Raw genomic sequence first — 23,385 nt, 5'->3', positions numbered from 1 at the left:
TTTTGTTTACTTAGAGCGTCTGCAGGCATGGAGCCCCTCAGCTCCCTGTGGCCTGCAGACGCCCCAGGTAAACAAAACGACAATGTATTAGATATTCAATTCAGTGATTCCATAGAGTTTAAAATCATCAAATTTTGTGGTTTATAAGCCAACCCCCGCTCTTTGATGCGTCACTTTTTTACCAAAAATATTCGGATTATGAATGAGTATATACGGTATGTAGTTTGTATTATGTTCTGGAACTTGTTTCTTCTTCTCCTGTCACATGGTTTTTATGGAACTGTACTCGGGGTTTATTTCACACCAGGGACATCCATCATGGCAATTTCACCACAACAACACAAGCTCCAGCTCTTCCAATATTGACAGGCACTTCCTAAAAGGAGGAAACACATTTCTTTGCTTAGTTAACTTCATGTAATCTGTCACTCAAAGGAAAGCAATTGTTTTTTCTAGTATATGTAAAATAATTAAATATGTTTAAACAGAACTATGCAAATAGTGATTTTTTTTTAAATGCAATATTTGCTGTTAGCAGAATTTTAATGAAAGCTGTCATAATTTCATGGCCATACGGGACTTTTTAGTTAGTGGAGAGCGAACTCAGTTTCTTGTGCACCAAAAGCATGGGACATGCTAGCTACAGGACAATCACCGACAACTATAAATAATAGCAGGTGGTCTAGAACACTGGTTCTCAATCAGCTGTATGTGTACCCTTGGGGGTACATAGAGGTTTTCCAGGGGATACATCAACTCATCTAGATATTTGCCTAGTTTTACAACAGGCTACATAAATTCAGTACAAACTCAAACTTCATACAGATAATGACTTGTTTATACTGCTCTATATATTAAACACTGAAATGTAAGTATAATGTTTATATTCCAATTGATTTATTTCATAACTATATGGTAAAAATAAGATAGTAAGCAATTTTTCAATAATAGCATGCTGTGACACTTTTGTATTTTTATGTCTGATTTTTGTAAGCAAGTAGTTTAAGTGAGGTGAAACTAGGGGGTACACAAGACAAATCAGATTCCTGAAAGGGGTACAGTAGTCTGGAAAGTTTGAGAGCCATTGGTCTATAAGTCATAAAGTTGAGTGGATCTTAAAATACCTGCCAGTAGAGGGCAGTGGTGACAAACATTAGTCAAGGCAGTACTAAATGTATGCAAATATCAGTATTTTGATCAACATGTAAAATTCCACGGAACGGGATGAATCTAAGTGAAACTTAATTTTTAGGAAGAAAGAGAGAACTGAAAGAATCAGTAGGTTTATTATAAAGTGAAAATATTTGCTTTCACCTTTCACTGTTGTTGATACATTATATTAGGAGCAAATAGTCTTCATTGATTAAAGCTGCCTTTGTATTCACATGTTATCAAATTTTTACCTTTTTCTTGTATGTTCCAAAATCTTGTAGATTATTACAGCACATTAGAATTGTATAAATTTGCATAGCTACAGTACACAATATTTAGTTGTGCAATACAGCTAAATTGTAACTGCAATCAAACACTATACTATATACTTAAGGTGTTCTGCTTCTCAGTCTCTGAAAATGGCTGTGCATCCACTGGCTTGGGAAGGGGGGATTGTATTTAACATTTGATCAAATACATCTCAGTAATAGTCTTATGTTCAACAGAGCATAGCCTGGCCTTGGCCCCATTAGAAGTGTGATCAGAACCCACTGTTGAGGAAATTTTAGAAAAGTATTGAAGCTTAAAAAAAGTGTGAACTTGTTTATACATTACAGAACATTTAAACAATCTCACTTGTCTTTAAAAATCAGCTTTATCTAATCTGGGACCACAAATGCTAATAAACATTAATCATAATTGTATGCTCATTGCACAGCATCACTACAGAGCAACGTCAAAGTTGTTTGAGTGTTTTGTTTGTGGACTACCAAACATTAACATGCTTGGATTTCTTTTAAGGTTAACATTATCTCTGAATTTCCTAGGTTCAGAATGCTTGCTTTTGAGATTATCATATCCCTATAGTGTGTTACTATAAATTATTAACGTTTGCTCTCAGTGTTAATTCCATCTTAATATAGTTTTTGTTTGGGAATTAACTTAATGTCAGATATGAGGCACTACCAATATTTTATACATACGCAAAGTATTATCCTGATTTTCTATGTCCCAATGTACAGCATATGTAAATTATTATTTAGGTTTTTAATGTACTCACCTCTGTTGTCCCTGTAATAATTAGTGTCGTGTCAAGTTTTTAATATATTTATATGACATTACCTCTGTCCATTCATTATTTTGTGCATCATATGACTCCACAGTGTCCAGGTAACTGTGTCCATCATAGCCTCCTATTGCATATAATCTGTCCCCAAGAGGACAGACGCCAACAGCATCACGTGGTACACTTAAAGGTGCCACTGTTGTCCAGGTGTCAGTTTTAGGATCATATCTAGGATATTTTATGACAGTGATTAGAAAAAGAATTGGTCACAGGTAAGATAATGATTATTGCATTTTTAAATTCTAAACAACTCGGATTAGATGAACTATAGTACGGAAGAAAATGAACCAATTCATGGACAATTACAGTTACCAGCAGAGAGAGACAAAAGTAAAATGGTTTAATATTTATTTAGCCACTAGAGGACTCTTCAAGCACGCACACAAAAAATCTTTTCTCATTTTACAGGATATAGTCACAGCCTGTCTATTCTCCTATCGGCTTAGATCACATTATACAGCATGAAATAATTGTAAGTGTGTAGCAATAATATTGTGACAGTAGCTTAATCAGATAAATTGCTGCAGATTTCAATGTATTCTTCTTCCCCTTTGCTCATAAAGCATGCAGCCACTATTTCAAGCCAGAGTTAACATTTAAAGTAAACTTCATTGCAAACCTGAAACATTTCTCATGTAGGTAATATTTATTTTGATTAAAATATGTATCTTTATTAAAGTTGGCAACTCAAAATACATACAGTAAATTTAACATGAGTTTTCAGTTTGCTACTGCCTATACAATCACTTCAGGATACACTGGTGTAAATCTCAATTCCCCTGGAGTTAAGTTATTCCAGATTTACACCACTATAACTGAAAGCAGAATTTAACCATTCTGTCTATCCCCTCTGGTGTTTTTCATGTTCACCAGTGTTTCCCTGGCCTTTCTCAAAGCATCACACTGCAGGAGACTCCCAACAGTTCTCTTTGTACATTCTGCCAATACTGCTAATTAAATGTCCAGAAAAGTCACTGTTTAAGCAGGGTATGAGCATACTCTTATCCTAATTCATATTGCGAACTGAGAAGGGGGGGGAGGTTAGCACATAACATAACAATATTATTGTTCTTAAAAAGATGTGTCCAGTGTCTGCATTTTTCTGAGACTCTGTACATCTGCTGGTAGCACCTCATATGGAAATATGCTTAAATAAGGTTCATTTAAAAATCTTTGCATAAAAGGGTTAATCTGAAAGCTTTTCTTCAATAAATGCATACAAACCCAGCAACTATCTTGTAATATCTTGTTGCTATTCATATTTAGCTCATGGCTTTGAGGGTTTAAGTGGGACTTAAATGATGCATAGGCCTCGTGTTGGGTATCTGAATAGGGATGAAGCTCACCTTTGAAGAACAGTAATTTAGGGAGGGAATATGCCAAATGTGATCAAGCTTAATGTGCTTCTGAAACAGCTTTGTAAAGGGATGAATGAGTCCTCCATTAGTCATGATAGTTTATACATGCAACCTAGGGGTTTGGTGAAAACATAATTCGTTCAATTGCCCTTCTAGAAGTAACACATCAGTAGGACTGATAAAACCTTGCAGGATTCTGCTCCTGCTGGGTACAGAAACCCAAACTTTTAGGTTCTGTTAATCTGTGTTCTATATGAACCTCAGCCTCCAAAAAAAATCTATTTAAATTCATCTATAGTGTTTGGTTCTGCTTACTAAATAAATGTAAGATCAAAATAACTCTGACCATTTCATTATACAGCTAAATATGTAAGATAGAGTCTGTAGCCATAGATTTTATAAAGCAACACCTACACCTAATAATGTGAATGCAGGGTAGAGCATTTTCCCTGGGTATGAATTTCCTTACTTCTGCCAGCTAAATCAGAACCTTAACATTTTTATAATTTTACTTTTGTAATATATTTTGCAAATGTAATGTTCCAAGCTAACGGATTTCCTTTGTTGTACTGTAAGTAAATTTGTTTCCAGAGATATAAAAAAATAAAATAAAAATCCTTACCTTTCCACACAATCAGAAAGTCTAGAACAGTGGTTGGAAGCTGGTGCGTCATGACCTCCCACTGCATATAAAAATCCATTGTATGTTGCAACACCAACACCGCCTCGCCTCTTAGACATTGCAGCACACATACTCCATTTGTTAGTATGAGGATCAAAGCATTCCATGGATTTTAAGCAGGAGCTGCCGTCTCGTCCACCAACAGCATATAATCTATAATAATCCACATGAGGATAAACCAGTGTTGAAAACATATGTTCTGTCTTCACTCATTCATTTGATCTTATTTGTTTAGCCTCACTTAAAATGCTTTAAAATAATCTCACAGACTGAAATTTGGAACTAACTATGCACCAGAGTTCTTTTTCCATACTGTTTTTTGGAGAATATGATTCTAATCTCAAAGGAAAAGAATGCTACCATATTTTTGCATGTCTCACTATTAAGTATTTTAAGTAGTATAGAAAAGAAAAATAAGATTACAGAGCCTTTTCACATATGAGCTATTCATTAAACATAGGTTTCAGAGTAGCAGCCGTGTTAGTCTGTATCCTCAAAAATAACAGGAGTACTTGTGGCACCTTAGAGACTAACAAATTTATTAGAGCATAAGCTTTCGTGGGCTACAACCCACTTCTTCGGATGCATATAGTTCACTCTATATGCATCCGAAGAAGTGGGTTGTAGCCCACGAAAGCTTATGCTCTAATAAATTTGTTAGTCTCTAAGGTGCCACAAGTACTCCTGTTATCATTAAACATAATCTGAAGAGACAAAACAGGAAACAGGTAGTCTTAAAAATAATACTGTTTTCCTACAGATGCTACAAATGTTTATTTTTGGATGGTTGACTTGTTAAAAAAGGCATTGTTAAACAATGTTATTCCATTAATAATTTAAAACTTTAATAAGCTGAATCTTATATCAGTTAAATTATTAGACACATCATTCCCTGTGTCTGAAAGACCTCAAGGTAGATTTCAGCAGGGACCTGTTATATCCATCCTTTCTATTAAACTTGTGTGAAGCTATTGGAGGACATAGTGACGTAGTTTGCACTGTCTTGCCGTTAATATTGAGATGACATTTTCCTTTCAACAGTATGGTGTCTTTTGTTTTTTCTGGTGCCTGGCTAACATTAGGACCTGGATTAAAATGATCTGACTGAAGTTCAATCCAGGTAAAACACGAATGATGCTGACTGGTTGGGAGCAGAGAGAATATGGTGAGGATGGTGCTTGCTCCATGACTCAGGATATTTTTCGGCCTTTTTTCAATAACTTTTATAAACCTTGGGGCCCTTCTGGATTTCCCACTATTTCTTGGGGGTTGCTCCCAGGCAGCTGCAGTGGCTTGATGGTGATTAGTGTGAGAATTTATTTCAGATATGAACCTTATCTGTTATTCATGCCGCTTTCGGTTCCAGATTAGACGTATACAGTTGCTACTTACAGATTGCTCAGATATTATATCTAGTGCAGAAGGGAGCAGTGTATTTAATGGTACCTGAATGGGGAAAATTGAATGTGTGCTTGAAAGACTGAATAAGTGTCCTATTCACTTTTAGATGTAGTTCTTCAAGGTCACGTTGATCTTTCAAACCTTGCATGATGTTTATTCTACACACCAGAGAAATCATCATCTATCTCCATGAAAACAATCTTTACAGGTGAAATCAGATGATATATTCTCACTAGAGCTGGTCAGGAAATGTTTGTTTAAACCAAACTTCTTACTCTCAGCACCTAAATTTTAACATTTGTATGCTCGTGGCAGTTTATTTGACTCTGGCACACTCTTCATTGGTTGGACCCTTCAAAGCTCGAGTTTTTGAATTCAGGCAATGGGTAAAGCTCACCTCCTTACACAGTTGTTTTGGCTGAGGAGGTATATACCCGAATAATATTTTTTCTTAATGTAAGAATATATGCAGGCACAATATGATGGGCATGTTTTAAAAATTAAATATAAGATGTACCTCTCCCTTTTTCTGAGGGGGAAAGACCAAATACCATTATAAACGTGTATTGTTCCTAGGTGTTTCCTTGGGCAAAACACATTGTGTGTACTGAAACTCCATTAAAATGTTTTCTGGTGTGGTTAATAATTGATGGTCAAATATTCTAATTTCAGTACCACTGCTTTAAAACAATAGATCCTGGGGAAACAAAGGAGATAGTCTTTAAAAGTCTACATGGAAGCCTTTCACCAAGTTGGAGGGCATTAGTAGGAGCTAAATGAAACACAGTTGATCTCATCATATCCCCTGTTGTGCAGTAGATTACCTCACAAAACTAACAGACATAAATTAGGTCAGGTTGGAGCCAGGCAGCCTGTTTCAGGATTGCTTTAGGCCTGAGACATCATGGGGCTGGATTTCCTCTTTAGCAAAGGGGATTTCCTGCATATCAATGTAGAAGACACTAAGAGGAGTTTCTTGTAAAATTTATACTGAGGATGTCTGCAAGGTATTTCCTCTGTGATAAAATGGGCTTGAATAGCTAGTTCTGCTTCTCTAAATGTTCTGAGTAAACATATATATTAAACTCTTAAGGTCATTTGCCAGCTTCATTCTGCCATTGCATATTTTGGGTTATAATTTTGCTTGAATTTGAAAGCTATATAAATGGATTTGGCAACATGGGATGCAGAGGGGTGTGAACTAGGGGACCTTTTCATGCTCATCCATGCCCCACAAAACATCATACCTAGAAGCTTCCATAGAACGAAACCTCTCTCTCCAAAAGCAGCTGGTTTTCCAATTTGCTTCCTGACTGGTGTGTGGGGAATGGAGGATAAAATTGATCCTATTGTATACCGATTTAGGAATTGCTCCACCAATGCTGAAATGCTGCAGCCCCTTATTAAATTGGAAAATAGAAGAAAATAAAGTGTGGCTCACTACACAATACTGGGAGGAGGGGCAATTTTTAGCCCAAGATGCATGGATAGAATGTCTACTTTTGTGCAAAGTTCCTGGGGATCTGTAGTGTCTCTGAAACATACACAGAACATCCATTTTAAATTCTCATCTGAAAGACCCAGGAACAATAAACCGCATGGAACTCAATTTGTCTAGATTAGATGGAAGAAAGGCTATATAAACACTGACAAGATTAAAAACTATGGCTCTGGGGAGATAAATTATTTCAAACCTGATGATTAAAACTTTTCCTTCCTTCTCTCTGTACTGAGTATTTTTTCCCTTTGTTTCTTGTTCTATTCTTATTTTGGACTTGCTAGTGAAGGGGGTGATGGGGTTTAGGTTTACAATGGTTATTTACTTTGTGGGCAAGTATTGCTTTCAGCTTGTGGCTCCTTCTAGACATTGTACCAGCACTCTATTGCTGATTTTAGAAGGTAGAAGTAAAATGAAAACATTTCTTAAAAAGCTAATAGATCAAAAGACCAAAATCTAAAATTCTGAAATGACTGTGGTATCATTTCAAATTAGCGTAACTATGAATAGCTAAAATACTATAAAGATACAATTTATGAAGGGAAAATTTGAAAGGATATTTACCACAATAATTTTTTGAGGTTGTGTGGTCTGGGATGATACGTCTTTCTGCTATTATACAATCTTAAGTTCTCTTCAGAGAAGAAGTTATTAAATATTGGAAGTAAATTGTCACACCACATAGCTGAGCAAAAGTAAGTAAACAACCCTCCAACCCACCCCCAGTCCTTCAGCTTGTCTGTTTACATACTTGCTATTTAATGCTGCAACCCCCACTGTGCTTCTAGGAGTTGACATGCTAGCAACGTAATTCCATTGCCGTGCCTGGGGGTCCCATCTTTCTACTGTATTAAGATAACTCCATCCATCATGACCGCCAACAGCATACATTGGTCCTTCAAGCATTGCTACGCCTTTGAAAAATAGAATTAGAGACAAAATTAGATAAGTCTGACATCAGAACATTTCAGTAACTAATATTCATTGCCTGCTATAGTTATGGCTTTTCATTTCTCTAAAAATGTCTTTACAGAAAAATCACCTCATATAAAATCTACATGACACTGAGCAGAATGAAAGTCACATACACTTTATGCAAATATAGTTTTTCTGCTGGGAAAACACTGATTTTCACTCAAAGATAAACAGGGAAGCAGTTTTAACATGGACACTTCCCGCTTCAGGGTTTGGCCATTTCCATTTGTACTGAACCCTTCAGGTTAGTAGTAGTAGTAGTAGTAGTATTTATTAATATGTTTAGAAGTTGCACATAAACTTTGCATTTGATGCTGTGCATTTAGGTACAGGAACAAGTTCATTCAGCTTCTATGAAGCCTTTGAGTTTTCTCATTTCCTTTTCCTTCATATTGTTTAGAATGCTTTATAGTATGTTTAGTTTTTGTTTGTTTCATTTGAATCTGGATGCCTAAAGTTAGGCTTTTAAATCCATATTTACAGACCTAAATATAAATGGCCTGATTTTCAAAGACACAAAATCTAACTGAAGCTAATAGGAGCTATAGGTTCAAGACAGCTTTGAAAATCAGGCTGATTTAGGAACCTAACTTTAAGCATTTGGTTTTTAACATTATAGTCTATGTATTGGGTGAATCCTGTCCAATTGAAGTCAATTGTAAAACTCCCATTGATTTAATTGTGGCTAGGATTTCACCTGTTTTATGTAATATATATATAGCTCCTGCTTGTCTTATCAAAGCAAATAGTTGCGAAGTTGACAGACTTGAAAGAGCACTTTAAGCTGTGATGTCAGTACAGAGTACTTGGTGGAAAGGTAATACATGCCATGAAACCTGCTTGAATGGTTATGAATCTAATGTCATCAGTCATTTGACTTTTTAAATTATTATTCTTATTGTGTTTACTGTAATGATTATCTTCGTGAACAGCTCAAAGATTTTCATGAAATACATGTTTCTAGAATTGTGTCCCTCTCAATTCACATGCTACAATTTTCTACAAAGGATTTTCTACCTTTTAAAATCCTGCTTATATTGCCCACCCAGCCTTAAAATTGTCCCTGTTTTTGTTATTCTGTAATGGGAATACACAATTGTATGATTACTGTTGATTTCACATAGTTATTAAAGATGATAGAGGGATATACTCCGAAGGCATATTAAGTTGTATAAGCTTTCTCTTATTTTCAGACGTGCTGAGCACTCCCAATGCTAATTGAAGTCAATGGCATCTGCAAAGTCCATCGTGTATTGCAAATAGATCCCTTAGATTGTCAATGGGATTTTAGATTTTCCTACTAATTTGTTACTTTTACCTTTGTATATATTTTTGCAAATGTTCAGAGCAAAATTAGCATTGAAAGGCCAGTGCAAGTTTGTTAGGATAATAACAAGGAAGGATTTTATAGCAGTGGGAAAGTAGCTGGATTTGAAAAATATCCTGTATAAACCATTGCTTTGTATTGGTAAATATTTTAAAAAATTATGGCAACAGTTAGCATTTACATTTATCATCCTTAAAACCAGTAGTATTAATCTGTAAATGTGGTGCAATGTATATTGTACAGTAACTCTAACTCTTACCTAAGCCGTGTCTGTGAGTTGACATTGGAGGCATTATAGTCCAAACTTTGGTAGCTGGATTGAAACATTCAACTGTATTGGAGGTTTTCAGGCCATCTCTTCCTCCCACAATATAGAGCTTGTTGTCAATTACTGCTACTCCAAACTGCAATCGTCTACCATTCATGGTACCAATTTGTATCCAACTGTTTGTCCTAAGGTCATATTTCTCAATTGTAGTGGTACCTGTTAAAAGCATAATTATCAAAACTTTAAATAACAGATGGTCCTTAGTGTTTAACATTCAGTAGTTTCTATTCCAACACCCTCTCCACCCCCAACCCATCCCCCCCTCACAAATACCATTACGAAATTTGAAGGCTTTGACAATGATGTGCATTGACTCTAATTGAGATCTAGTTCTTAGGTTGAAAATTGTGGATTTACTGAGACAGCCGCATTAAATGCATTGGTATAGCTTTGTCAGGCATATAAAAGTAAATCAAGCACTAGAGACTTCAGGATTAGATGTAAACAAATGTTTTGGCTATCGTTAATTTTGCAAAGTTGTTAAATTGATGAGTTATTCAGGTATTATGAGGTTCTCTTCTTTTCATTTCCTTATGAGTATGATCTTTCGGGGCACTGTAGTGCCTAGCAATATTTGTACTTAAATTGTCACAACCATAAGAAAAATTGCAGATGCCATGTTTAAATATCTGCCCTTTAATATATTTATGAATGTATATGAATCCTGCATGTGCATCCAGAACGTTTATGATGTACGTTTTACTTTATTAAAAACACACAAGGTAAAATTATGTGCTTGCACACTGCTAGTTACCACGAATTCCAACCACGTCATGGCCTTGAAATAATCCCAAATCTGCAATAATACATGATCTGTATTTTCACTTTTTCTTTTTACATTGCTGTGTTTTTTGTAATGCTTTTAGTGAAAGATTCCTTTCTACCTCTATTATTAGGACCCTGACTCCATGCCAGTCAAAATTTACACTTTTCAAAGCAATGGCTCCTGTCAGTCATTCAGTAGCTGCTGTTGCTTCCGTAAGTGCTGATTTAACACATCAGGGAGGCCACTGCCCAATAACTAAGGTAGGCAGGAGGCAATTGTTAATCATACCTATGAGTCCGAAGATCCCTTCTAGCATGATTGGGTGGATTCATTCACGTGGTCCTGAAGGCAACCATATGGAAAAAGCAAATTGATTTTCTGCCTGTCCCCTAATGTGAATAAAATCTACTAATTTTGATAGAAGTGAAGGCAAGTACCACAGAGCTGTAATTAGCAATTAAAGTATGGTTTATGGCACCAACACAGCAGCAGGAAGAAACTGGAAAGAAGGTTTAGAATTTGCTGCATAGTACTCTCACAAATCCAGTCGGGAGTGACTCCACCACTGTGCTTGTTAAGTGTATTGAAATAACCCGAACAATATCTAATGTTCTCTTTTTATCTCCTTCTGGTGGCTGTTGCATGCTTTTCAAAATCCAGTGACTCTTGAAATTAATCTGACTAATCCCTACTGCTCTGACTAACACCATGGAAAGCATTGCTGCCTACCAGACCCTGTCTGGAAATACTGATCCAAATACATTGGAGGAATAGTGGGGCAATGGAACTAACAAGATCAAGAAGTTTAAAATAACATTTTTAAATGGTTTGTCTTTTTATATTTTGGCTTCCCCCCTTCTTTCCCTTCTGATCTTTTCCACTTTCCTAGTTTTAAACATTCTTCATCTTCCCTAATCTCTCCTTTTATTCTGAATTTGTATATCCCTTTCACTACCTCTTTCACTGCTCTCTTCATTTTGTTTGCCTATTTACCACTCATTTCTTTGACCCCTACCCGTTTGTTCTGCTCTCCTAATGGGTGAGCTTTCCCAAAGTCCTCCAGTCTGATTATTTCAAAAGATTTAAAGAAACATTCAACCCACTAATTTTAAAAGTAGGTGAAATTACATTAACTATGTAAAGTGTATCTGTGCATACCAGCTGTAATTTTCAGAGGAGCCTACAGGAGTTAAGCACCCAACACCCATTCAAATTCAATGGGATTTGGGAACCTAGGTGCCTCTGAAAATTTCAGCAAATAAGCCTACTTTTGATCTTTCTTTAAGCTGTTTCATGATATCCTCTGATAAATATGAATAGTACTAGGTATGCCTGGTACCATAGGTTGTTTTTATTTTTTATTTTTTTTGTTCTCCTAACAGAAGTGCATTATTGGTAGAGGTGACAATTTACTCCCATTCCCCATGTTGTACTAGTGTACAGTAGTTAGGTGTTGATTTTATCTTACAAATCCAATGCAGGCTCAAGATGTGAGTCAGAGCTGTCATGGGAAAGTGGGGAAGTGAGGAAATACTGACTTCCTAACCATCAAAAGGGGAAAGTTCAAACAAATGGATTCTTTCCAAGATAATGAGTAAAAAGAGTCACTGATGGGAAGTACACATGTTCATTAAAAATGTCCTTTCTTTTTATAGTACTTGCTTGGAAAACAAATTGGAATTTTTTTTCTTTTGATGGGGGGGGAAAAAAAACTAGTTTATCTTTAAGCTTCCAGTTCTTGGTAGCAGATGATTTACACAGTTCATTAATGCTTAATATTGTTCACCAAAACACAGATATCAATTCAGCCATTACAATATAATTTTGTTTGATGAAACTGACTTCAGGAAAGAGCCTCAGTGTCTTTCCTTTATCTAGTGATAGTTGCCATCATGTGTGTTTCACATTTAAAAGACTGTAGAGTTGCAATTATTTCAGACTCTTCAGGAAACACAAATCAATCATGCTAACCATTTTTCTTGCTCTTCATAACACTAGCTGTTATGGATATTTGATGTTTAGGAGGTGAGCTGTAATTTTAAAGGAACTCACTCAGTATATGTAATACTTTTTAAAACCTAAAAGTGGAATGGGCAACTGTCTTGAAATGCTATTAATATTCATTACATGCAGCAAAATGTAATAAAGGAGCGAATCACTTGTCTTGAAACTAATTATAACATCCTATCATGCTGCTTATTTTCTAAAGAGTGGGAGCTCTGTGACATAGCCCTATGACATTTTGGAATAATTGTATTTCCAGGCTCATGCACTGTAGATGTGAGGGTAAGGTTTTTGCAGAACATTAATTAGCATGTTCCCTAATGTATGAAGTATTCCATTTTTAAAGTGACGTACATAAAAGTATTATAGTCCGCATAAACCTGAACTTCCAGCCTCTTTTTAGTAGTTTGAAAAGGCTTAGTCACAGAATGCTGTTGAATGACATTTCTATGTATAATTCATAGTAAATCATTAAAGAATAGGATGCAGACTGTGAAAAGAAACTGCTAAGTGATATTTCCTTGATTTTTTTTGGTTGTGTACATGCCATAGTGACTGAACATGACTTCAGGTGTGGGAACCCTGTATGCTTTGGGTTCTTGTCCGGCTGGTTGGAAGAAAAGGGATCGTTGCATCTTAAAGGGATCTAATGAAAGGTTCTCTTACTTTAAAGATGGGATTTGCTTTGTTTAGAAGCAGTAATAAATGATACTTTTTAAATGGTTCAATAATATTGAGGTTTTTTTTTAAATTTTCTATATTTTTCCCTCTCACCTTTCAGGATTTGGTTGAGACTGGAGCTCGAAGTTCCAGAACAATATACAAAAGATTGTTTCACAGTATTTCCAAACTGGCCACATGTAGGAAATAGTGTAATTTTCTTCTCATTGTTTTTTCAGAAAAATTGTGCTATAAACCTCTAAATTTTTGAGTGCTCATCTGAATTGAACCTGAAGTCTAAACTTTGAGATGTTAATCTATTATTTACAACTGTGGGTCTTCCTGCTAGAAGGCAGAGCACAGAGTGAGCGGATCTTTTATTCTTTCATCCCTAAATTTCTGTGTTTAGAAACTTTCTAATAACCCTATTACTGCTTTGTCACTTATTATCTGGGTGTTCCTAAAATAACTGAAAAAACTTCCAAACTTGCCTTTAGTAGCATCCATGCCTCCCACAGCATAAAGTGCACCCACTGTAGACTTCCTAGGTTTAGTTCGAGGGCTCTGCATCATGGACCTTCTTTCCGGTAGGAGATGATACTTCATAGCTTCCATAAGAAGTTTCTGACACTCAAGGTCATGCGTGAACATTGGGCTATTTTCAAGATCTGCTAGTAACTGAGAAATAAAACAGATTGATCTATACTCATTTAAATAATAAAAGATGGGATACAACTTAATATCTGAAACAAAATCACAGATCTAATTATCTTGGGTCCATCTTTCATTTGAGCTTTGTCATAGTCCAAATAAATTATCTGATGCAAAATAATGTAAATATAAGAATATATAATGTAAAAAATATAATGTTTATACATAATATAAATATAAGAAAATAAAATCTTTAAAAGGTTTTTATTTACTCATATGAACACCACAATCTTGCTCCCATTGAAGTCAATGGCAAAACTCCTTTTGACATGACTAGAAGCAAAAGCTCATCCATTATAATAAAGGAGGCAACTTTACTAATAGAGAAACTAATTAAAAGTCTGTATGTCTTTTTAAAATGAAATATATACAATATCGATATCCAGCCTGCAACTGTAGAACCTTATGCTCTTTGGGAACCTACATGCAGTGTTGGAATCTAGGTTTGACCAGCGCTTCATATTCTGACCTGCAGATCAGACTGACAAGGGTCCCCCTCGTATCCTTTACAAAACCAGGAAGGAAAGAGGAACGACCCCTGATTCTGACCAACTAGCATGGTTGAAATGAAGAGAGTAAAAATATTAGAGAATCAGAAAGCCATAAAATAATTATGAAGTGATATCCTGGCAATGCATATCATGTAATGCATTGCAACACATTGCATTGCATTTGATGTTGGGATGTATTGACAATCTCATACCACAAACATCACAAAGCTGTAATAAGATGTCAGCTCACTACAGAATTGTACAGCTGTCTCTGTGACTCCCTTTGATAAAGTGTCCATTTCAATGTTAAAGGTTGAGTAATGATGCACGTAATGAAATGTATACGGCTGGTTTCTATATTGTGTGTATGGTGCTAAAATTCAAGGACAATAAAAGTTTTGGGTGTTTTAAAAATTATTCAGTCTTCAAACTGGTTTGCGATTTTAAGATAGTGAGTTTGTAGGATATCCAAGTTTCTGTTACTAGATGATAAAATACAACAAAGCACTCACTACATTTCAGATAGATATGCAGTAGATTGGTATTTTAAAAATGGGCAGATTTTCAGCACGAATAACTACATTGGCCTTATGATATCCTTTTTATCTGTTTATTGGACCTTTGCAAATCAATAATATTTACTTGCCATTTACCAAAATATCAAATCTTTTTAGTATAGAAATATGCTATTTCCCAAAACTGTAAATAGTGTGTGTGTGTGTGTGTGACAGAATATTCCCCTGTATTAACACCGACACACTATTGTAATCTTTGTACAAAGTATGTATTTTCAGGCATCATTTAAAAACTCATAATTTGCTGGTCAGTATAATCCTGATAAAATATTTGTGGCAACATTTTATGTAAAGTTATAAGATTTACCTGTATATTGTTATTAACACATGTTCCAAACACCACAGCCCAACCCAAACAGAAATCAGCAAATAGGAATGTCCTAGACAAAGGAACGTGTGCTTGCCTTAATTTGCACTTAAGCAATAAACAGAGTCATCAAGCTGGGAGGGAAACAAAGAAGGCTCAACCAGATGAGAAAAAGCCAGCAGGGAACATCCTTCCACATAGACTCTTTGTCTCTTAGTGCCCAGCTGGAAATATTTTTCAAGAGGGGGACTGAATTTATAAAAAGGAGGGACAAACTTTTACTCCCCTGTCTATCACATTCACTGCACCTGAAGAGACTGCTGGACTCTGGGTGAGCGGTTCTGACCTCAGAGTTTGGTCAATAATTTGCTGGAGCATGTGGTAAGAAACTTTGCTTGAATCTGATATCGTTGGGCATTAATAAATATCTCTATTTTCTTGTAACCACTTCTGATTTTTATGCATCATTACTTATACTCAAATCAATTTCTTCGTAGTTAATAAACTTTTTACTGCTTTATCTAATTGTGACGTTCCCCTGGTATTAGCAGGACTGGTGATCTGCTAGATCACTCCAATCCTCGACTCTGGGAGCCAGCCTTACCCTGCTCCGCTATGAGAACCCCCACTCCCAGGCTGTTCACGCACAGCCTCTGGCATGTAAGCTGCTCCCAGCTACGTGAGTGAGCACTTTTGGCCAGCTGTTGCTTGGATTGTGCAACTGAATGACACTAGCCAATATCTCCGTTCCCAGACACAACCCTAGGAACCTCCATCTTGCAGTGTCCAGTTATGCCCGCTGGATGCTGCAAGCTTATACGAGTTAATCAATTTAACAAAGAAATTGATATGTACCAGGCTTGTTATCCCAAGGAGAGTCTCTGACACTCTTCAAACCAAATGCACTGCTTCAGGTAGAATAAACAAACACATTTATTAACCACAAAAGATAGATTTTAAGTGATTATAAGTCAAAGCTTATCTTAACACTTTCAGTGCCCTTGCAAACTTAAATGCTTCTCACCTAGGCTGGCTGGTTGCCCTACAGCCAGGCTCTCCCCTTTGATCAGCACTTCAGTCACTTGGTGGTGGTGTCTGTAGATGGAGGTGGAAGAGAGACTGCAGGGCAAATGTCTCTCCCTTTTATCATGTTCTTTCTTCCCTCTTGGCTTTGCTACCCCACCCCCCACTTCAGAGTCAGGTGAGCATTACCTCATCGTAATCCCAAACTGACCAAGGGAAGGGGGGTGACTCACTCGAGAGTCCAACAGATCCTTTGTTGCTGCCTAGGCCAGTGTCCTTTGTTCCTGGGCTGGGCTGGTTTTGTCCCATACATGCCCTGATGAGGTGTGAACTGCCCCTCTGCTCCTGGAGAGTTTTGCCTGGGCTTGTTTTAAGCTATAAGGACACATTTTCAGCCTCATAACTATATACGTGAAATTACAACCTATAAGATTACTGAAACAACAATGCTCAGTGCATCATGAGCCTTCCGAAGACACCCGACATGACAAACTTTGCATTGGCTACCACACAATCATATTATAAGGATGAACATGGGGGTTCAGGGGGTTCCCCTGAGGTACAGAGCATCACAGTAATCTGATGTGTTCAAATTGAAGAGTCTGAATAACTATTTGAGATAATAAACTGGGATTTTATTCCCTTAAAGGAATAACAGATTTAAAATATGTGTATTGTTCCGGAGAGGGCTGAGCAGGACATACATGTCTGTGGGAAAATCTGAGACTGGGGTGTGTGTTGGGGTCACTCTGCAGAATAACCAAGGGTGGTGAACGCCACAGTGTAACCCAAAGGTGGCTGGCACACAGACCTTCAGGGTGTGGCTTGAATACTGAAAAGGCTGTTTCTGAGTGGCCCAGGTGGGAGCTACTTCAGCAAAGCATTGCAAGGCACCCAAGATTGTAAGGCAGGGTGACACAGCCCCCTACTGGTCTGGATTGTACCCTGGTACGTCACATCGAGGAAAGGTTTTGAGAGGGTAGTGATTTAAAGCTATTACCTGTTACTGTACAGTCATATACCTGTGGTGGGAGTAGTGGCAGTCTAATGTAAGAGAGGAGCATTCCTAAGTCTCGTTGCCTGCTTTGCAAATCATGTCTCACCCACATCATTAAAGCCTGGAATATGGCTTCTTCATCTGGTACATTGATGTCATCGCTAGACAGGAGTTTTGCTATTTCACTAGCAGGAAGCAAAAGAAATTCCTGATTCTGTATCACTTCTGTGAAGTGTTCCTAGAAAGGAATAGATTTCAATGAACTCATGTTATTGACACCTTGATACAATATTTGAGCAGAGAATGCATTTTTGCATGGGTTGTATGCTTGCTCCCTAATAGAATCTAGATAATGTTCTACAGATTACTGAATCTAACATGGTTTCTTAAGTACAGCCAAAATTAATTTCTTTAAGAAGTTGTTTTTCATGCCTAAAAAGAAATAGATAACTTGAAATGTAGAATGCAATTGAGAACTACATAGGAAAGATCTAGAGGATTTGTACTAAGTTTGTATGCTAACCTTTCACTTGTGAATTCCAGACAGTGAATTATGACTTAAGTGAGATATCAAAGTGAGTTTTGTGACTTTAGCCTTCTTTAAAGATAGTGTATGAACAGGATAGATCTAGAGGCTAGGGACTGTTTCAGAGCAAAGCACAATGAGCCCCCAATCCAAACTGGGCCTCTGGACACTGTTGTAATACATAAATAATAGGACTCCAGTACTAACAAGATAGGTTAGAATTCCCCTGGATCTTACATCTTTGTTCTCTGAGACACTGGCATTTGGGTCTGAGCCATGTCTTCCATTCCAATTACCGCTGCCTCAGCTCCCCCTAGAATCTTCTGTCAGTCAGTCCCTTTATGGTTAGCAAAGGAGCTCCCCCACAGGAACTGTGCGCTGGATTTTTTTTTTTCCATGGCTACTCCAGTTCTTTTGAGGAAATTAACTATTTTTCGGCAGCTCCATCTCTCTCAAGCCATTGGTCACTCCCTCATCAGAGGCATGGAGGGCTGACATGCATGAGAGGTTTCAAACATCATCATAGTTGCCTTGGCATTTCAATACTAGGTAGAAGAAGAACTATGTTTTTTCCTGCCTTAGCACACTGGCACCTAGCAGGCTCAGTTGTTGTCCTGTGATACATCAGCAGTGGCAAGGAAAGGCAACCTGGTGAGTTGGCAATTTTAGGGGTGCTCCCTCAGGAGTGTATTTAAGGTTCTAGAGGGGGAAGAGGCAGACGTGGAAAGGAACCCAGGGGAGGAGCTCATACCCAACTGTCAGTGTCAACAATCTAATACCTTGGAGATCTCTGACCAGTCTGGCACTAGAAAGCTGAGGCCCCAGGACAAGAATCTTGGGTGGTGACATTTTCAAAGAAGCAGAATTACAGGGTAGTGATTTTTTTTATCGTTGTGCTATGTTGTGAACAAACTTTCCAAACACTTTGGCTTAGTTGTCACACTCTGCTCAAAGAGAGGCCCAGGGACAGAAGCGCAGTAGTGGTGAAGTTCATTAACAACGATTTAGAGAAGATTGTACGCCATATGCCTAGAGAGCACCCAGCTCCAGAGAGATATACATTCTTCACTTTTGTGAGCATTAAACACTCAGATTGAATGATTCATTCTTAATTTATAGAGGGATTATTAAAGATTATTTTACTATTAATATGATCTTTCATCCAAGATTAGAAGTAAAACAATTCTCTAGGTCTCTCATAACCCCTGCAAGTTACACCCATTTTACAGAGATCAATGACCTGAGTTTCAGCTGCATGAGAAGCATGGTTACAAAGTACTTCTGAAAATGAGTCTGTAAGTGATTTGTCCAAAGTTTACAGTGAGTCAGTGACAAAATCAGGAATAGAATCCAGGATTTTTGACTCCCTCTTATGCTCTGAATCAAAATGGAGTGATTTAAATCCAGATTATTTAAATCAGAGGTTCTCAAAGCCGGTCTGCCGCTTGTTCAGGGAAAGCCCCTGGCGGGCTGGGCCAGTTTGTTTACCTGCCGCATCTGCAGGTTTGGCCGATCGCGGCTCCCACTGGCCGCGGTTCGCTGCTCCAGGCCAATGGGGGCTGCGGAAAGCAGCACGCGTCAAGGGATGTGCTGGCCGCCCTTCCCGCAGCCCCCATTGGCCTGGAGCGTCAAACTGCAGCCAGTGGGAGCCATGATCAGCCAAACCTGCGGATGCGGCAGGTAAACAAACCAGCCCGGCCCGCCAGGGGCTTTCCCTGAACAAGCGGTGGACTGGCTTTGAGAACCACTGATTTAAATGACTTATCTTTAAAAATCGTGTATGTGCTTTTCTATCTTGATTTAACTTGAGACTTTATCTCTCTGTAATCCATTAATCTGTATCTATTGTCAAGCACGTGCAAAAGAAGAAGGAAATTACCCTACACCCAGTTTAGGAGGCTTGATGCTGCCCCAGTTTCAGAAGAGGAAGCAGTACTGGCTACCTCCCTCCCCCCCCCCCCCATTCCAGCATAGTCTCTACACAAAGACTATATGTTGTTCTAAAACAATTTCAGATTGAAAATCAGAGCTAAAGTATACTGTTAAACCTGGAATAGAATGCATACAATCAGTTTGAGTGTCCAATTTATTGCTGGTTAGAAACTGATGAATGCAAATTTCTTAAACACACCAAGTTCTTACCTCAGCATTCTTTTGCAGAAAACTGTGCCAAGTCTTGACCACATATTTGTACTACTAATGGCAGACAAGATAGCAAGAGAAAATAAATTTTCTTTAACAATACCTTTTGTTAGACAGCTCATTTTGAGCTAACAGTAAACAGATTAAAAACCTATTCCCTGCTCAACCTATTTTGAGCATTGGTCTGCTAAACCCAGGTTATGAGTTCAATCCTTGAGGGGGCCATTTAGGGATCTGGGGCAAAAATCTGTCTGGGGATTGGTCCTGCTTTGGGCAGGGGGTTGGACTAGATGACCTCCTGAGGTCCCTTCCAACCCTGATATTCTATGAACAATGGAAATTCATTCAGTTCTGGTTACACATTTCTCCCACTAAAATCTAAAATACTTGGGGACACAGGCCTGCAGTTCTTACTCAGGTACACTTCTCCATGGACTGCAGGATTTTGCCATGAATCTTGGTGTCCTAAAATCTTTCATTCAAAGCAATATTTTTATTTTCACAAAAAACACTACTTCAGGAAGTCTAATTACAAGTCAACAGTAAGGAAAATAAATTAAAGATATTCTTTGTTGTACACATGTAGCCAGGTATGTTTACATTCAATGGATAAATTAATATCTATAATTACATAAAGTAGTATATCATATTTGAAAATATAATGCAACCTGGAACAAGGAGATGAAGACATTTTCAAAGCTGAAAATATCATGCATTTTGTTTGTGGGAAGTAATATGTTATAGATTTTATTATAGTAATGTTAGAGACTTTATTACTATTAAACTTGAAAAGAGTTATTGTACTTAAAATAGATATAAAAATAGCAGTATTGGGGGTTTAAAGGAGGTGTTCACTTTGGTCCTTAATACACATCCTGCTCTAATGTTGTGATATCCAGGGAATAGGAACAGGAAGACAAATCCACTTTAAGTTACAAAAATAGTGCAAGCTGTTTATCAGAACAGGCTTCATCTGCATGAGAGAGATACCAGGCAGGAAATTGTTAATATTTTGAATCAATAACTAAAGTAATTGAACAGAAGTTCTCAGGTTTGCTTTTTTGTAGCTGATTTTTTAATCTGTTTACTGTTAGCTCATATTACAAGCAATTTCTCTATTTGCAATAAGCCTTTATTAATTGCTCCCTTAATTTGGATATTTTTACGTTTCAACTGGCGATGGGCCAAAATCAGAACCTTTTATTCAATCCTTTCCCCTGAAGTTCAGGGCGTGTGCAGTGTTACCCCCAAAATTTTTGTAAGACAGGTTCAATCTACTTTAAAACAAATTTTCTTTTAAATTTATTCCTAAACTGGTTCCAGAAGGTGCAGGTTTCCTTTCTTGCCTCTAAGCACTTAGGGACTGGGTGATATAGGGCTTGCAGCGTTTTTCTCTGCCCCACTTCACCAGCACCATGCTTCATTTTGTAAACAAGAACAGGAGCCAGTTCTGGAGGCTGAGATTTGCTCCAGCTGGGTAGCAGGAAAAAGGGGGAGCGAGAGTAACATCTGTGCAGTGTGGTCAAATCTCATGACTTTACCCTGAGTCTTGATATATTTTATATTCTTCTGAAAGCCTCAGCTCCCGGATACATGTGAGTATTTAAGAGGTTAAGGAGAACAATTTTTCTCAATCCTCCTTGTAACAAGCTTTTATGTACTTGGAAACTGTTATCATGTCCCTCCCTCAGTCTTCTCTGCTCCAGACTAAACAAACCTATTTTTTTCAATCTTCCCCCATAGGTCATGTTTTCTAGACCTTTACTCATTTTTGTTGCTCTTCTCTGGACTTTCTCCAATTTGTCCACATCTTTCCTGTAATGTGGTGCCCAGAACTGGACACAATACTCCCTCTGAGGCCTAATGAGTGCAGAGTAGAATGGAAGAATTACTTCTTGTGTCTTGCTTACAACACTCCTGGTAATGCATCCCAGAATGATGTTTGCTTTTTGAGACAGTGTTACACTGACTCATAGCTTGTGATCCACTATGACCCCCAGATCCCTTTCTGCAGTACTTCTTCCTAGGCAGTCATTTCCCAGTTTGTATGTGTGCAACTGATAGTTCCTTCCTAAGTGGAGTATTTTGCATTTGTCCTTATTGAATTTCATCCTATTTACTTCAGACCATTTCTCCACTTTGTCCAGATCATTTTGAATTTTAATCCTATCTTCCACAGCACATTCACCCCCTCCCACCTTGGTATCATCCACAAACTCTATAAGTGTATATATGTGTTCTAGTAATATTATAGAAAGGGACACAAACAGTGCCATCAATCTGTTCATGCCAATCACGCACCTTAATGGGTGGAAAACTGGATGGGGTCAGCAGTGATTGGGAGATTCCAGTAGAAATGAGAAGGAGAACACACACTTGGGGAAGGGGTAGGGGATGCAGAGGTGGCCTCTCCCACTGCTTAGTCTCCAGCCACTCATTGGCCAGCTGGGAGAGGGAGGGTAATGATTGGTCCCTAATGAATCCCTTTCATTAACTTAAACCCTAGCCAAGGCCATGTGGAGCCTCATTTTGACCCATTTCAGCAGACCCACTCTTCCCACATTGAACTGGTAGCTTCAGAGCTGTGTTATTGCAGATGGAGTGGGGTTGACCTGTTTTGGGGTCAGGAAGGATTTTTTTCTTACCATAGGGGCCAAATTGGCTAAGGTCTTGTGGGTATTTTGCCTTCCCCAGAGCATCCTGGAGGAGTTAAATAAGAATAGGATGTAGTGCTTGGTGCGGATGTAAGTTTGTCACAACTTGTAGCTAGTTTCCAATGTTAAAAGGAACAAAGCAACAGTTCCCAGAAGTGTAAAAAATAAAAAAATAAAAAATAAAACCCTGACATTTTGCTGATGGGCCTTGTGCTCCTGGAATGGGCAGACTTTACGGTCTTTGGGGGCCAAGGTTCCCCCTTTAGTACCCTCTGTTCCCCTTGCAGAGAAACGGATGAGGTGGTAGGATTTCAAAGACTGATCTGACTCCTAGGGTTAGGCTGAGGAGAGTCTATGGGTTATATGGTAGGAGCCATGTAACCCTGCACTGGAACCACTTAAAATGCCTGGTATGTGAGAGTATAGTTGGCAATGAGGGTAATACCGCTTTAAATTTAATAAAGTTGTAACCCATGACTTAAAATTCATCCCAGATGTTTGTCCTCATTTGCCACCATGTCCAAATTAATTTACTTCCGCATGTAAAAGCATTCTATCTCTGGAATGGCTTTAGAATTGTGAAGCCTTTATGCTGCTACAAAATTGGTTGATATCTTGTGCTCATAGTTTGAGAATAAAATTGCTATTTGTTTCCTCTGAGTGTTTCCTCTTACGTTAATTT

The 23,385-nt window shown here is 37.8% G+C and overlaps 1 protein-coding gene across 1 annotated transcript in view; it reads right to left on the bottom strand.

Annotated features, from left to right (window-relative positions):
* Window positions 1-316: 316 nt before the first annotated feature.
* Window positions 317-23,385, bottom strand: part of KLHL4 (kelch like family member 4) — an 88,214-nt gene continuing 65,145 nt past the window's right edge. The window contains exons 5-11 of the mRNA XM_065410820.1: window positions 17,407-17,619; window positions 13,769-13,955; window positions 9,779-10,003; window positions 7,969-8,131; window positions 4,259-4,471; window positions 2,275-2,446; window positions 317-376 (exon numbers count right to left, since the gene is read on the bottom strand). Coding sequence (XP_065266892.1) covers window positions 317-376; window positions 2,275-2,446; window positions 4,259-4,471; window positions 7,969-8,131; window positions 9,779-10,003; window positions 13,769-13,955; window positions 17,407-17,619 — 1,233 coding nt within the window. The remainder of the gene's footprint in view (window positions 377-2,274; window positions 2,447-4,258; window positions 4,472-7,968; window positions 8,132-9,778; window positions 10,004-13,768; window positions 13,956-17,406; window positions 17,620-23,385) is intronic.

Source organism: Emys orbicularis, chromosome 9 (assembly GCF_028017835.1).
Source record: "Emys orbicularis isolate rEmyOrb1 chromosome 9, rEmyOrb1.hap1, whole genome shotgun sequence".
Lineage (NCBI taxonomy): Eukaryota > Metazoa > Chordata > Testudines > Emydidae > Emys > Emys orbicularis.
The sequence above is the reverse complement of the archived record's forward strand: the minus strand, read 5'-3'. Positions and strand labels throughout refer to the sequence as shown.